We start from the raw sequence: 15,724 nt of genomic DNA, 5'->3' as shown, positions 1-15,724 counted from the left end.
GGGAACTCCGCAGAACGCTGGCACGCGCGAGAGCGCGTTCTTCTTTTTTTTTTTTTTTTTTTTTTTTTTTTCTCTTTCGGAAAGTTGCGCATTCTGGGGCCACGCGCGATCCGGCGTCGCTGCTGCTGGCACCTCGGGCCGAGTGGTTCACTCACCGTCGTCCACGGGATGTGTTTTCGTCGTCTTGTGCCCCGCACTGGGCGCGGGCCCCCCTTTGGAAATCGTTCCGCGAATCGGCGGACGCATCCGGCGAACGCGCGCGGCCTCCTCCTGCTTGGCCCGCGGCGGCGAAAGAAGTTTTGCGGCGCGATTAGTACTCGCCACACGCGCCTCTATCGGTTCTGCCTTCTTGTTTTGGTTTTGCTGCTTCTTTTCTTTTACTCTGCAACAGGCACGCGCACGCGTTCTCTCTCTCCTAGGCGCGTGCCCGAAGCGTGGCGTCGTGCTCCAACAGTGTGTGTGCACGGGGGCCCTCGGAGGAACTGGCTTAGAACTGGCCGGGCCACGCCCACGGGTGACTTGGAAGAAGGAGGGGGGGGGGGGGGGGGGGGGGGGGTGCTGGGCGGCGGTGCAGCAGATATGTGCGCTCATACCCTACCCAGCCCCCCTTTCCTCCTCGGAGTTCCCCCTGAAGAGGGGAGTGCTCAGCTGAACATGGCTGGACGAGTGGACGACGCGCGCTGTGGGTGCAGCTTGCTGCGAGGTCTTGTGTGTTCCTGTTTGGATGGGTAGAATGCATATTTTTTTTCAGCGCAAAATACACAGGGCTATCCGAGTCTTGGAGCGTCACCCCCCTCTACGACGCTTCATCTTCTCCCTTCGGCGCGTTTCCATACGCCACGGCTTGTTTATATATTTTCGAGCATGGCAAGACTTTTGACGCAGCGAAGCCTTTATATCTTTATTGCCTGTCCGAACCGACTTGGCGAAGCCGTCGAAGAAACTTGATGTGTTGGCTGGTGCGCAGCGACAAAGGTTCGCCAGATTAATTATCGTCCGCTTGCGTCAATTTCTATAGCGTTAGCTGTTATGTGGAATTTGTCCGCGGATAGACGAATCATTTCCAGCGGCAGATCGTGGAATGCTTTTCCGGGACTATTTAAATCGCACTTTACGCTGCGTTTTGTAAAGACCAGCAGCATCGGGCTAAACGTTTTTCTGCCTTCTAAATCGATCGTTTAAAAATTTCTTTTGAAATGCGTTGTGCACATCCGCTACACTCTCGTTAGACGGGCTCGTAACACGCCTTGCCACGTAAATTTGCCAGATGCGCTGCTTTTATAGGAGGTCTATATTCGCGAAAATTGTGGCAAAAACGGGGCTGAAAAGGCCGCTTCGTCCTCGTGAACCCGTCATGGGTCGCCTTTGAGTGACAATCATTTCCTCTGGTCTCGTTGTGCTGCTGTACGCCGTGAATTATTTCACATGTTACTGAGTTTGCATAAAACTTGCCGCCATGCTCACTGGAAGTTATTACACGAGTTTTTTCTTTATAACCATGCCGCACTGTCACATGTCGTGGTGTCAGTTGCGAGTTCATGTTAAAACAGATATTACATGGAGCGAACTTAAGTGTACGTGTCTTTCGCGTTCCCCTCTGACACATTAATGACGTTGTTTTCTTCCTTCCCGCTAAGTCCCGTGAACCGTGTCGGACATACAGCTCTCGTGGGAAGTGCTGGATGCAACCTGCCGACAAGAGCGATTCTTGGAAACGTGGGGATCATCTTTTAGCGTCTAGTGGTGTGAAATCGAGCGACTAGCAATTGATGTTCCTTTTAAGTGTGACGCAGGCTGTCGCGCGTCAGACACGTCCAGCATTCTCCCCCCCCCCCCCCTCCCCTCCCCATTCATTTCGGCCGCGTCGGCGCCTTTTATTCGCGCCTTCTTGCGCAGTTGCGAAAACCGACGCACCTCCCTCCGAACGCGCGCGCCACTTGGCTAAGCAGCGCGTCGCGCGCGGTGGCTTCGGCTTGTGCATTCGCATTAAGCAGTCGTGTCGCGTCGCGGCTTCCCAGAATTCGTGGCTCAAACAGCGAGAGCGCAGATTGCACGTTGTGGTGGTAACGATCCATTGTATTATGGCCTACTAAGAGGCACTCGCACACTCCGGTCTGATTCCACTTGATGCGAAAGAACAAACTTGGACGTTCACGACTTCACGCAGCAGACGAAAATCTTAATATGGCCGTGGCGCGCGTATATACAATGCCTTGCGAACGAAAAGCCAGCGTCCGTCTGTCGGTATGGTCTCGAGCGGGATTTGAACCCGCGGCGGCGCTAAGTAGATAAGCTTCGTTTGCCACTGTCAAACGGCCGTCGACCCAACTTTGATCATCGCGTTTTAAACTGGTGATGATGTCCTCATCGTAATGGCGCATACCCACGGCGCGGTATTGCCTAGGGTGCAACTGCCAGCTTCTTGCACTGCTCTGCATATATCGTCTTCGTCGTCTTCAGCTTTCATCCGCGTGCGACACACTCCAAACGCAAAAGCACGCGGCTACTTTAGTATGCGCTAAAGTTCCAACGCGTGGCCTGCTCGAAGCCGGCATGATCGATTGGTTACTCGTTCGAACATATTGGACAGTATTCGAAGTGTATAATTGAGCAATTCAATAATTAAATTTTATTTGACTACGAGGCCCGTCCACCTGCTTGCTACTTAGCGTAAAAAAATTGGAAAACGTTCAGAGTAATAACATGCCAAATCTAAACTTTAATTGACACTGCCGGGGATGGATTCAGTTCAACACATCTTTAGCTTTAGCGCAGTTGTAGTGGTAAGAACAGTAGTAGCTAGTATTGGTACCCGGGCTAAAAAGGAGGCCCTCGCCGGTCACCATACGATTTCATGTCTGGGGATTAATTCCTATTTTCCTGGTTAATAACACCGGTTAATCCCATTTCACGGTGACCCTCGACATGCCACGTGCGATTTCAATCTACACGATTAACCACGACGTCATGAGAATTGGTCGATGCCACTGGCTGGAGTGCCTCCTTTGAGGGACATCGCTCATATACCTACTTGCGTTGTATCCAACTGTATGCATACAGTATTGTGCATTTCTTCGCCCACCTCAACTCTGGCTTATTTACGGCGAAACAATGCATGGAGCTATAAGTATGGTGATGACTTCTGTGCTGTAAGTTTGACAGCGGTAGTTCCCATGGTTAGGCCGCGTGTCATGCAGACACGTAATCGTCTATGCCGAGATCAAAGAATCAGAAACTGCGAATGCCGGGTCACCGCCAAAGGACGATGGGTGCGCCGTCTGTCGTCCTCAGGGGACTCACAGGCCATGCAATGTTCGCCTCGAAGCTTTTTTTTTTTTTTTTTTTTCGTCCTGGTGCTCTTCTTTGCAAATAACAGATGGCCCCACCGCTGCTCTTTCGCAGCAGCCTGGCGATGGTGGCTTTTGCTTGTTCAATCTCGGTGCAGACGATAATGCGTTTGCTTCACGCGTGGCCAAAACAGGTAAGATCATAGTCAAACTTGCTATTAGACAAAAGTTTCCACGCTGTGAAAGCCCCTTGCGCAGTTTCACCGCTAACGAACCAGTGATTGAGGCGGGAAAGAAAAAAAATTATTCTTCACAGCACAGGCGCATACTACTGTATTCATGTTGATCTCAAAAGCTCATCACTAAATAAAAAATCTATTCAGCTATTGCTGAATTTCACGGTACTATATATCTGTGCATTCGTAACTGTCCTGCTGTTTTTTGTTTGTTTGTTGTTGTTTTTTCATTGTTATTTTCACGCGTCATAGCCGGGTCAGTACTGCCGATTCAAGTTTCCTTTAATATCGTCGCCCAGTGACAACCGATTCGTCGATGTTTGTTTTCCGCCTATACATGTCGATAGCTCTATACTGAGCACGCGCGGAGGGCAAGGAAGCGTTCCAGCAGTTCGAATTGTAGGATCACTTTGTCAGCGTTTGTGCATCCGAGCTTCAAATGAGACCTATGCTTGAAGACGCTACCGTTCCCTAACAGTGGAGTCTCAGCGTCTATACAGTGTTGTAGGGGCCCATCTGCGATTGAAGGCACGATGCATTCACGTCCAGCCCTTCGACCGCGCTTTGGACTGCCGGACTGCTTATAACACGCCCAGATGCCACCGTTGAAATCGGATCCTCAGGACCGATAAGAACAGCAGAACCAATGCCGCGAGCGCCGCAGTTCGGCAGTGTCGATCAGAAATTCGGGACGCGGTCGAAGCGGAACTGGAGTCTCCCGAGGAAGCTGCGTCATCAGGCCAAACTTGATCCCGAGCAGCGTGTGCACGACTGCGACACGTGCCAATTCACCGACGGTGGCAAGGCACTGACGACGACCGCCTGGCTACTTGCATGCAGCACGGAAGTTGGCATTGCGAAACTTTGGGAAGCAGGCTACTGTGCCTTTCATTCTTCTATACACGATTTGCGCAGTGCACCTCTTTTCCGGCAACGGAGGATTCGTTGTTGCACGTATATATGGCAATCTTCGCGACTTGTATCCCTGAAATTTTGTACCGGAATTAGGCCACTCATGGTTGCGCTTATCAATTAAGTTAACATGAAGCTCCATAGACGCGGTTCCTTTACGGGACGACTATGTACCTATCTCGATTGCGCACCCGGAAACAAAAATAACATTGCGTTTGGAAATCACCATTGTTGCTGTTTGTTTGCGATTCTTATTCTACAGACTGCTGCGTACTTTCAGAAAGAAATGTGTTTTTTCTTTTTCTTTTGTGTGTCGTAACTGCAAGTGTCCATATGGTGAGGGTATTATATTAGTGAGAGTCACTACATCACTGTCATTCGATACTGATGCGAGTTAAGCCTTTTGGGCTCACGCAAGCTCTTGACCGGTTGGGGGAGCGTGGTAGCACTTGTCACTCCTCCCCCACCGATCGTAAATTCCTTTTCTCGCGGCGTGGCCCATGTGTCCACTAAAATGTTACCTTCGTCACAAGAGCCTTTTGAGAATCGGTTCTTTTTGTTCAACGGCAGGCTGGCCTCAACTACACGGCATAAAGGCCGTTTTTTTTTTTTTTTCGCAAGGTGTATCGATGTAAATTAAAGCTGCCGTCGCAGACTTCTGAAGCCCTAACAGCCAGCCTTCAAAAGTATGTTATCGCACTATCGTCTACGAAACCAGAAGCAAAAGAGAGAAACTCTAGCGCCCATTGTCGCACCGTGCAGCCACGTATATATATATAGTAGCTGTTTTCACATGTCGCTTATTTTCTGAAAAAGGCCTAACCAGAGGCACTCTCCGTTCCATTGCAGGCAAGATGTACGCGGTGCTGGGCCGTCGCCACGGTCGGGTGCTGGGTGGCGACCTGCGCGAGGGCTCGCAGATGTTCCAGGTGACGGCCGTGCTGCCCGTTGTGGAGAGCATGCAGTTCGCCAACGAGATCCGCAAGCAGACCTCGGGACTGGCCAACCCGCAGCTCGTCTTCAGCCACTGGGAGGCAAGTAGGCTCATCACCTCTGGCTGCCTCGTATTATTGCCTGTGCTACTTGCTGCTTACCAATTCGCCGATTGCTCTACGAAACGTCAGAGATGGTGGAAATACGGACTTGTGTGTATACAGGACGAGACCATATGTCTTATTTGTTGTCTTGTCCAGGTGTGCTATATTTTTCGATATCGTAAACGTGGGGCCTATATATATACATGCAGTGCCGTACAATCTTAGTACCGATGACGCGTGTGAGCGCCTGCACGTCTGTCGAGCATATACGCATTCGCTCGATTCTTGGATTCAAGAATGACGACGTTAACGTAATCTCATAGATTCGCGCTGAAGGTGCTTCATCGTAAGCTTCCAATAAGTAATGGAGTCAAGACTGTACTTGGACCCCTCACATTATACTTCTTTCAGCAACTTGAAGATCCATATCGGATCGAGGTGCACGCACACAACACACGCATAGAAATGTTCTGTTGGTGGCAAAACGATTCGCAGTGACCATGGGTGGAGGTGCTTGCCGAGGCTGGAAAACGAAACAAAACCAAATATAAAGTCTGTCTGAGCAGTCTCGGCCGTGCGCAATGATGCGGCATGTCGTTCATAAACGGAGTGATCATTCGGCCGTTGTGATGCGGGCATCCGAATTTTGCGAGCTCTGCTCTGGATTGTGTGACGACTGGCGCCGGAAGCGATTATACCCCCCAGTTATGCCGGAATTCCCGACAGGAGCTCGAAAACGACCGGCCGTGCAGCGGCGCCCGGTGCGTGACGCGACGGGGGAGACGTCGCAGCGTGGCACGGAGAAGCCCCCAGTGTTCGGCGGCGAGTGTGTTTCGGCACGCCCACCTGATGACGTCTTCCTCCGGGCTACATCGAACGGGTGATTCGGCGGAGTTCATCTTTCTGGGCTGCGATTGCGGGCCCTGCGGCGGGCATCTGTCTGTCATTCCGAGAGCATTCGCGCCGATGCGGTCGTTGGCCATTCGGACAATGGGCAGTTGTGCGCAAGAATCCGGTTACCGAGCGAACCGGACTCCAGGAATGCCCTTGAGCGTACGCAGAAGGTAGTTGTGCAGAACAACGCTCAGTCGCACCAGTTGCGAGAAGACGCGCGGCCCTGCCCTCCTCTCAGTTTTAAAATGTGCCTTATTAGGGAGATTTAGAATATGGCGACCCCATCGGTAAGGGGTAGGGGAAGAGCGAACGTCAAGTGCGCATGCGCAGAACGATAGCTCCCCTTCGGACATTCAGTAAGCGGGCAACTCTCTACTAGCATGGCCCCCAAATGTCAGTTAGGGTCAAGCAAGATGGCGGCGTCCGACGAAGCGGGGGCCTCGACAATTGGCTGCAAACTATAGTGAACAAAGCTTTTTACTTAGCTCACATCGAACGGGGAACTTAATCGCTGAATTAAAGATGGTGCAGTTTTACGGTTTTTACGATTACGATAGTCTCCAACGAAGTAGCAGGGCTCAGATGATGTGTCGATGAGTAGTCCGGATCGGAGCATATATTATTGAAAATATCAACGTGGCACATCTTTTAAAAGAGGGGCTGGGTGATGCAAGTGGTTGAAAAGCGTGAAATGAAGTGGATGTTAGGTGTCGCGCTCTTTTGAAAAAAAAAAAAAAATGATCTCGGGATATACTGATGTGAGACACTCTGATGGGCTAGTTGGCTCATATTAAGTGAACGAGTAAAAGTGCGCGAAAAACGGGGCTGAAAGAACACACAAGCACAAACAAAACTAGAGATATATACAATTAGTTACCTGCACCCAAGCTTTACGAAAGTAAAGGCTCTAATCAAGGAAGGAGAGCACCGAAAGACTAGTTTGGATCACCCACCCGTCTTTATTCAGATATTTCTCTCCATGTGATCCCTCAGTTGCGAACCAAAGTTTCGCACTTTCGTAGCTATATAGTATTTGCAATCGGTGGTGCCATGGTTTTAATTTGTCGAAGAAGCTGGAACCCACTTTCGCGGCTGATAGGTTATGCGAATGAAACGTACGCGGCCTTGTGATGGCCAACCTGTATACCACATGGTGTGGGCAAGCCAATTCAGTCCCATAGCTGATCTTATTCTAAAACCCTGGGAAGAACAATGGGAGGCTACTGCGCTCAACTGTGATCCTGACCGTCAGCAATGGCCGGTGAGGATCGGGCAGTAGCTGATAGGCGGCCCACACACATTCTCGAAGAAGATTCTGTAAATAAAGGTGTTTTCTATAAATCTTACTTCGACGGTTGTGTGTGGAGCGCCATCGACTCATCGCGCAAGTGGCCTTCAGGCAAGTCGCTGCCGTATAGCTGCAATTTCTCAACCGTGCATATCTGAACGTTCGCCTCACGACTATGTGGTCATATTTGCATGTCACTATAGCGAAACATTCGCGTCACCGGCAATTACGCCACGGCTAAATTCATCGGGAACGTCAGCGAATTGAAGCACCTGCTTTTTAACTTTAAGCCCCATTGGTTGGGACCGGGCTACAGAAGCCCATTAGTAGCGTCCCTTGCGTTTATAGCATGGTTTCGCCCGCGGCGCTGTTATTGCCTTCGAAGCGCCGTGTGGTCTGCGCGGTCGTTTGCACAAGCCCTCGGAAAAAGAGGTCTTCGGCTCGCACGCAACACCAGCTGTCGCTTATTTACCAAGGAGAACGGGAGCACGTGGGCGACTCAGCGAACGCGGTTCGAGAACTTCTGCGGTTGCTGCAATTTCTGCGCGTGACTCGCGATATTACTCAAGGTGTCTCTGACTATGGCGGAGACGTGTCCGTTCTAATTGAAGGCAGAACGTCGGTGTGCCTTTCCGCAGCACACGCTCAGATCGCTTCACGTTGAACAGCAGCGCAGTTTAATGGCTTCTCTCTCTCTAGAAGCCTCCTCACACTTTCTTGTTTGACATTTTTCATCTTTTGTTTGACTTGGGGGTTTTGATAGTAAGCAGGGCAGTGTGGATAATCACCATTAGAAATTACCAGCGCAACGCTGCAAAAAAAAATTGAAGAGCACTGCAGAATCTGCATTGGAGTAATGCGAAAGCTCTGATGCTGCTGTTGGTTGTTTCTTGTCTTCTAGTTGCTTAATTCACTTCTTGTTTACCCATTTTAGTCCTTGGTACTTTCAAATTGCGCGCCAGTCCCTTCTTATGCCCTTTTTCGGCTCTACTTCCTGTTGCGTGACATCACATCCTTGACGTCGTCCTAATTGACTGCATTAACTACTTTAGTCTTTGGTACTTTCAGATTGCGTGCCAATTCATTCCTATGCCCTTTTTTGGCTCGACTTTATGTTGCGTGACGTCACATCTTTCACGTCACTCTAATTGACTGATTTAATTAACTATTTTAGTATTTGATACATTCAAATGTGGCACCAAGCCATTGGCTAATGATACCGTTTCCACCTTTACTTTTACATTTTTGCCTCTAATCGATTAACTAATTAACTTATTGGCCTAATTATTTTTTTCGGACACAACATTACGTCACCCTCTATCGATTGACACCACTCATTAACCTCTACCACTTCTCAATTACTCAACTGCTGTGAACACGAGTTTGCTGACGCGGTCTGCGGACAGAATTCTGTGTGAACATAGCGAAGTAGTGCTTTCGCATTAAAAAATTGGCCGATGATTACAGCACATGCTGACGCGAAATTTGAGCACAGCTCTCCAGGTATTTTAGTTCTGCAATATGCTGATGTAAATAATTTGATAAGCATATTTCTGTAAGCGCGCAATTCGAGCCTACTCAATATTGCCTCCCACAACCAACCTTAAAATGGCACTTATAATCCTCCCCCATTCTTGGTTGTTATAAACGAGGCGCTTTCATGGCACATACTGGCGTTGCCGCCGTGTTTCGATGACCTCGCCTCAAGCGCCGTGGGCGCGTTATATCTTCTGCGCAAGCATATTTCACTGCGGTTAATTTGCGCATTCATTAAGCTCCGCCTTCAAGGACATGATGTGCTCATGACCGCGTTAATGGCTCCCGTCTGCGGCCCCTCTCTTTCCTAGTTACGTTCCCGTTCATGAACTTTGCTACTCTTTGGATCAGTACTCTATTAATTTGTGGCCCTATCTCACGTTATTTCAAACTACGTACAGTACGGTACACTGTTAAAGGGAACATGTGGTCGCGTTGCTGCCGCGCTTTACGAAGCGCTCCCGAGAGAAGCCGCGACAAACGATCGTACAAGGTGCATGTGCACTAAGCAGTCCGTTAACAATGGACTGTTACAGCTGCCACATTATGGGAAGTACCACCTGACACGGATTATGAAGCCCCGCCTTAACCAAGCCGTACGAGCGTTCCTTATTGCATGTTTGAATCGTGATCCCAGGACCTCAGGCCCGACTCCCATGTCGCCTTCCCATCTGGTGCGGCCATGCCTCCAATACACGACCTGCCAACTGCACATGCCAGAGGCATATGGTCGTGATTTTTCAATCACAACGCCCACCGCCGGCCCTTTCCCTCCGATTTCCACCTTCCCCCTTCAGGGTCAACCATTCTCAATCATAGGCTTCATCACCTCTTTGTTGGCTGGTGAACTTGAAAGACTCGTCGGGAAGACTGGCGCGTTGGAGGTTGGAGCTGCTGTGTGTACCGGGCTTAGTTTGAATTACCCGGGATGGTGACATGACGAAACAACTTAGCCAATCAGAGCGATGACACAAACAAGATTGGATAAGATTCTTATTCGGTGGTGGTTGAATGCTTTCGCACTAAAACTGGGCTGCTTAAGCTCAAATCATCCTCCGAGTTTGCTGATATACATCATTTGATGTATCGTATGCAGTACTTTAAAGAGGTATTGACAACTGGAATGAAATTTTCAGCAAACAAGTCGAAGAGAGGCCGTAATAAACGCAAGGTTTCTCATCGGTCAACTGCAAAATATATTTCAGGTTGCAAGCGTGTTTATTTTGAAAACGCCCATTTATCTCCCATTTTATAGCGCGACTGTCATGCGTCTGTTCGACGCTTGAGCCGGGTCGCCGTTTGTGCCGTTGCCGGTGTAACCGATTAAGAGGCCAAGTCACGATAATCTCTCTAAGAAAAAAAGCTACGAGCAGCTCTGCGCCGTTCGCTCGTGGCGTTCTTTCTCTTCTTCTGGAAAATTATGTTTGGCTCGGTGAGAACTCTTTTGTAACTGCACATACATACATACATACATGCAAGCATATCTAAAATTCGCGCTCAAGTTTCGCATTGGGTAGTATCGTAATCATCCTTAGAATTTTTTTTTTGTTGCGAGGATATATGGCCCCATTTTTGCTCTGCCTAGAGCAGCTCCCGGTGGTAAAAACATGTGCGTTAAAACTTACTTTGTAACAAGAGAGAAAATTATGTCGCAGTGCACCAAAAGTGTGTTTAGGTTTGGTTCCATGAGGACGAGAAATATATGAGTTCGGTACGGTTAGAAAATCGGGGTTCAATTCCGCTTCTAAAGCCTAAGCCGGCACTATGGCTCCAATCCCGAAAGAAAAATTCTCTGAGCCTCCGAACTTGAAATTGTCGTTGTAACTGGACTTCGATCCCGTGACAGAGCAAACAGATCAACCTCACTGGCCAAAGCACGAGAGCGCAGTGCTATCGCCGCTTTTTCTTTTTTCTTAATTTCACTAATCAGCACAGACTGAATCGTAACAGTGAGCCGGTTTATTCTTCTCCGCCATGCTCTTCTAATTATATAAGGTTGAAGTTGGTCACTTTCTCCAATACAGTGTGGAACAACGCTGAAAATCGCATTGCATTCTTAAAATGAGTTAAGCGATCGCAAAATTTTATAGCGTGCCAGCTGTACACTGTTCCTAACAGTGGGTGCATATGTTTTTCGTGTTTTCAGAGAAACCACTTGTCAAGTATGTGTGGTGTGTAAGCTGCGTTTGTTATTACTTTGTTCGCAAATATCTCTTGTGGTCGAGTGAGCCCTTTCGTGTTGTCAAACACCGGCGTTGGTGTTGCTTCATATAACCTAAGCTTGCTGTCGTGTTCTATTTTGGTGCGTACATAATGCATCATCGATCTGCCAGGTGAACCTTTAGTGAGCATTGGTAAGGATTTAAATCTATCTGATTAGGCATGGAGTTGGAGTGTGGGGCATTGTATCTTTATTATATGGCAATGTCCATTATTTTCACGAGGAAGAAACAAAATTACGCAATTCCACACGACGACATGGCCACCCTAACAGATCAGATTATATCAAGCATCGCAATACAACATTTCATTGCTACATACGGCAGTGAGAACCGCCTGCTTCGAGTAGGGTGAGAGGTCGACTTACAGCGCAAAGATCGGCAGCATGGCGAGCAACAAGCAACAGCTTGAAGAACTGTGAAGACGAAGCTACACTCCCATCCCTCATAACTCCCTAATTACCCCAACAGCGGCCGAGAGCCATCCCTTCCTTCAAGCTTCATTCATTCATTCATAGCGAGCGTGCCACCACACCATTCACAGATCTCCCTTGCTACGAAACCCTAGCCTCGAACCGAAAGCGAAGTGAAACGCGCTCTCCTTCGAGCACTCGGGGACCGACTGTGGCCATACATGTTGCGCCACGGCACGTGTAGTGGCGCCCTCTGTGCAAAGCAGCTGGAACCAGTGCATGCGGCGTTTGTAGTAACCGACAGTGGCTTTGGTTGGTTGGTTTGTGGGGTTTAACGTCCCAAAGCAACTCAGGCTATGAGAGACGCCGTAGTGGAGGACTCCGGAAATTTCGACCACCTGGGGTTCTTTAACGTGCACTGACATCGCACAGCACACGGGCGCCTTGCTTTTCGCCTCCATCGAAAAGCTGCCGCCGAGGCCGGGATTCGATCCCGCGTCCTTGGGAACAGTAGTCGAGCGCCGTAACCACTGCGCCACCCCGGCGGGGTCCGACAGTGGCTTTCGTCATACATCAGCAGTAGTCGTGGCATCGACAAGACCGGCGTGACCGCGCGCACTTTGTTCGGCAGCTGCTACTGGCTTTTCAGCGGATGCCTTACCGACGCCACTGCTGAGGGGACAGTGTATTGCGGCACTGTTCATATTACGCATACCCCCCCCCCCCCCCCTTTTTTTTTTTTTTTAATCTTGACTGAGAGATTCCAGTCGCTTCTCGTATGTGGCCCTTTGTGCTAAGCAAGCCATGGACGGTACCTGTACATCGTCAGTAATCCACTTCTATGTGCATTGACAAGGATGGCATGCAATAATCCATAGTGTTAACCCGTACCTTACCGAGTGATTTGTCTGGGTAGGATAGATAGATGGTAGATTTATTGAAAGGAAAGGCAGATAGGTTGGCCCGAATTATTAAAATCTGGCCTGCTACTCTGCACTGGGGAAGGGGAAAAAAAGAGGATCATGGTGGGTGACGATGTGGGAGAAGGCATATATATATATATATATTACAAGCGCGAATCATGTCCAGTGGCGCACAAAAAACGGCAAAGAGCCCGCACTGCCTGGACAACTTTCCCCTTGTCCTGCCAAGCGCCCAGCAGCAGTTCCTCCGACCGAGGCCTCTTGTCCAAACACTTCAAGGAAATATATTAGAGCTCAATGCGTTCGGTGTGGTCTACTTTAATGTGGTCACGAACTCTCATCGCTTCATTTAACTACAAAAAAAAAAGTTCTTATATCATGTATTTTTTAATGCCAAATACTTGCCTCATATTAATATGCTTTTCTTCCACAATCTATGGGGGAAAAGAATACCATATCAGCATTTCTTGCAAATCGGCACAGGATTTTACCAAGACATGCCAATCCAGAGGCCAAAACAGCTTTGTTGTTAAAACTTCTAGACTGAATGAAGGGGCCTCTCCAGCCCCATCCTTTAAATTCAGGCCTGCATCTGGTGCAAGGTACTTAAATCTGATCTAGCTTGACGGTGTGGTCAATCTCTGTCATTGGATGGAACACAGAACAGATTGCTTTCACACAGTGGTAACACTTCTTCAACTGCAGGTGGTGGATGTGGATCCGTTCTGGGTGCCGTCTACCGAGGAAGAGTATATGCACTTTGGAGAGAAGGCGGACACGGAAAACAGGGCCCGCAAGTACATGAATGCTGTACGCCGCCGCAAAGGGCTGCCCGTCAGCGAAAAAGTGGTCGAACATGCTGAGAAGCAGCGCACGCTGTCCAAAAAGAAGTAACTGCTAACCACCACCGCTGCTGGCCCACTGTGGCAGCCAACTTCGCAGGCCCGCAGCTGTACTTCCATTCGTGCCAAGAGCTGCACAAGCACCAGCAATGTCTGCATGCGATCTTCTGAAGCATAAAATGGGATTGTTAATAACACTTTTGAACCGACTGGCAACTACTCATAGGTGTGGCCAAAAATTCATTTTTTTAGTGCTCCAAACCTCGTATTGTCTGGACATTTTTTCTACAGCATTGTCAATAGCATGTATGTCATGTCATAAATGACGCATAATCCAGGACATATGAGACTGACTTGCTAAATGAACACACCCACTATTTTGGCTATCAGAAAGTACCATTCTTTTGAATGTTCCTAGTGCTGCATAAAGAATGCACCCCTCCAACCTTTAGGATATGTACTGGGGAAAAAAAAAACTTGCTTATTATAAGAGTAAATACAGTATCTGGGCATGCAAATAAGGAGACTTGCATTGGAATACTAGGCAGTTAGTGGCACTTAAGGGTGCAAAATTCTTATGGGAAGTTTTTGAGAGCTATCTTGAATGTAGGGGTATAATCATGATCTATTCTGTACTTTTAAATCTGTCATAATTATTGGAAAACTTAAAATAAAGTCAGCCTCTTGAGTGTTGCAACTATTCCCTAGCATTCACAGTGAATCTTCAAACTACATCACTAAAGAAAAGCTAAGCAAATTCACATATCCTTGTCTTGTTTACTGCATACGAACTGAACACAGCATACAAAAGGCCAGGAAATGAACTTCTACCTGTCTGCCAAGGACGAGTTGTCTAACATACACCAAAATCTGTTTGCAAGCATTCTTGCGTCTTGCCTCTGCGATAATGAGGCCATGAATGCTAGCACTGTACCTACAATCTCATCTGCAGTTACCACCTATGCCATAGTTACACCAGCAGATAAGCTGCTTGTAAGCAGTGTTGTCAGTCTGCCTTTTGGAATATTCCCATGGCTAGATCTGCACATGCCTCTGTGTCCCTACGGAGTGAGTTCTTCTGCCAAAACCTTTTTCCTTTTGAAGCTACCTAAGCAATTAAGACAGTATGTGCTGCTGAAGCCATCTGTATAGAAATAGCTTGTAAACCTGAGGTTCCCAATGGCTTGGAATGCAGATGGTAGCGAACACCTGTTTTCAACTTGTGTAATCACGACAGGCTTCAGATGCTAAAATTTAACTTTTGCACCACGGCATTTTGCAATTTAAACGGTCACTGCAGACTAGTACCACCAAAAATAACTACATCTTTTGGTGCAAAAAGGTTATATCCCTATGTAAACTGAAGAAACCAGCTATGTGATGTCTCCATGTTTCAGTAAAATGATTCATGGCTGCAAGAACAGAAATAGGCTTTTTGGGGTTATAGCTCATGTAGAGCTACAGCGTATTCGCATTTAACAGCTCCTATATATAGCAGAACAGCAGTTAAGCATAGAGTACACAGTGGAGACAAGAGCTATAAAAAAATGTATGCATCCGGCAGAGCAAAGTGCCCTAAACCCAGTGGGTTCTCTTCGAGAGTCTTTTTTTCTCTTGCTGAAGAAACTAGAGATCTGTCGCTGAAGGGCAGGCGGTATTGAATACTGACCACAATGTGCACTTTGACATCAGAGCGGGATGCACACCAGAGCAGTCAGCATCAGTCAACCTTCAAATAAGTGTTGTCAAAGGCCTGCTGCAGCACTGCACAAACATAGACATGCGATGCTAGACTTCGTATTTAGAACGAGTACTTTGGTGCTACCTTCGCTCCCCCACTTTCTAAAAAGAAAACCGAAATTCGATTAGAATTTTGCTTTCATTTCCCTTGCACCCACAGCCCAACTATAGGTCCATTCAATCCAGCTGCACTCGCTGCACCAGTTCCGTAAAGTTCTGCGGCAGTGCTGCAAGTGAGCAGTGCCAGTTCTGCCAGTTCCGGCAGTTTAAGCTGCTTTCTTAGCGACTGGTAGAGTTCAGGCTTCACTGTCTGCTGTAGCTTTGGCATCGTCAACAAGCTGTGGTCGCCTGTGTGCTGCTCACATCAAGTGTCGTAGCCTAAGATACAAATTTATGT

General features: G+C 48.3%; 1 protein-coding gene across 2 annotated transcripts in view; it reads left to right on the top strand.

The window, feature by feature from the left end:
• The window catches only part of LOC146198458 (elongation factor-like GTPase 1), a 131,790-nt gene extending 118,008 nt beyond the window's left edge, over window positions 1-13,782 (top strand). For both annotated transcript variants that reach the window (XM_084593969.1, XM_084593968.1), the window contains exons 19-20: window positions 5,285-5,469; window positions 13,451-13,782. In XM_084593969.1, coding sequence (XP_084450095.1) covers window positions 5,285-5,469; window positions 13,451-13,639 — 374 coding nt within the window. In that variant the 3' untranslated portion in view covers window positions 13,640-13,782. The remainder of the gene's footprint in view (window positions 1-5,284; window positions 5,470-13,450) is intronic.
• The last annotated feature ends 1,942 nt before the right edge of the window (window positions 13,783-15,724 follow it).

Source organism: Amblyomma maculatum, chromosome 2 (genome assembly GCF_055883805.1).
Source record: "Amblyomma maculatum isolate TAMU_Amacu chromosome 2, ASM5588380v1, whole genome shotgun sequence".
Classification (NCBI taxonomy): domain Eukaryota; kingdom Metazoa; phylum Arthropoda; class Arachnida; order Ixodida; family Ixodidae; genus Amblyomma; species Amblyomma maculatum.
This window is presented reverse-complemented; position numbering and strand designations above follow the sequence as displayed.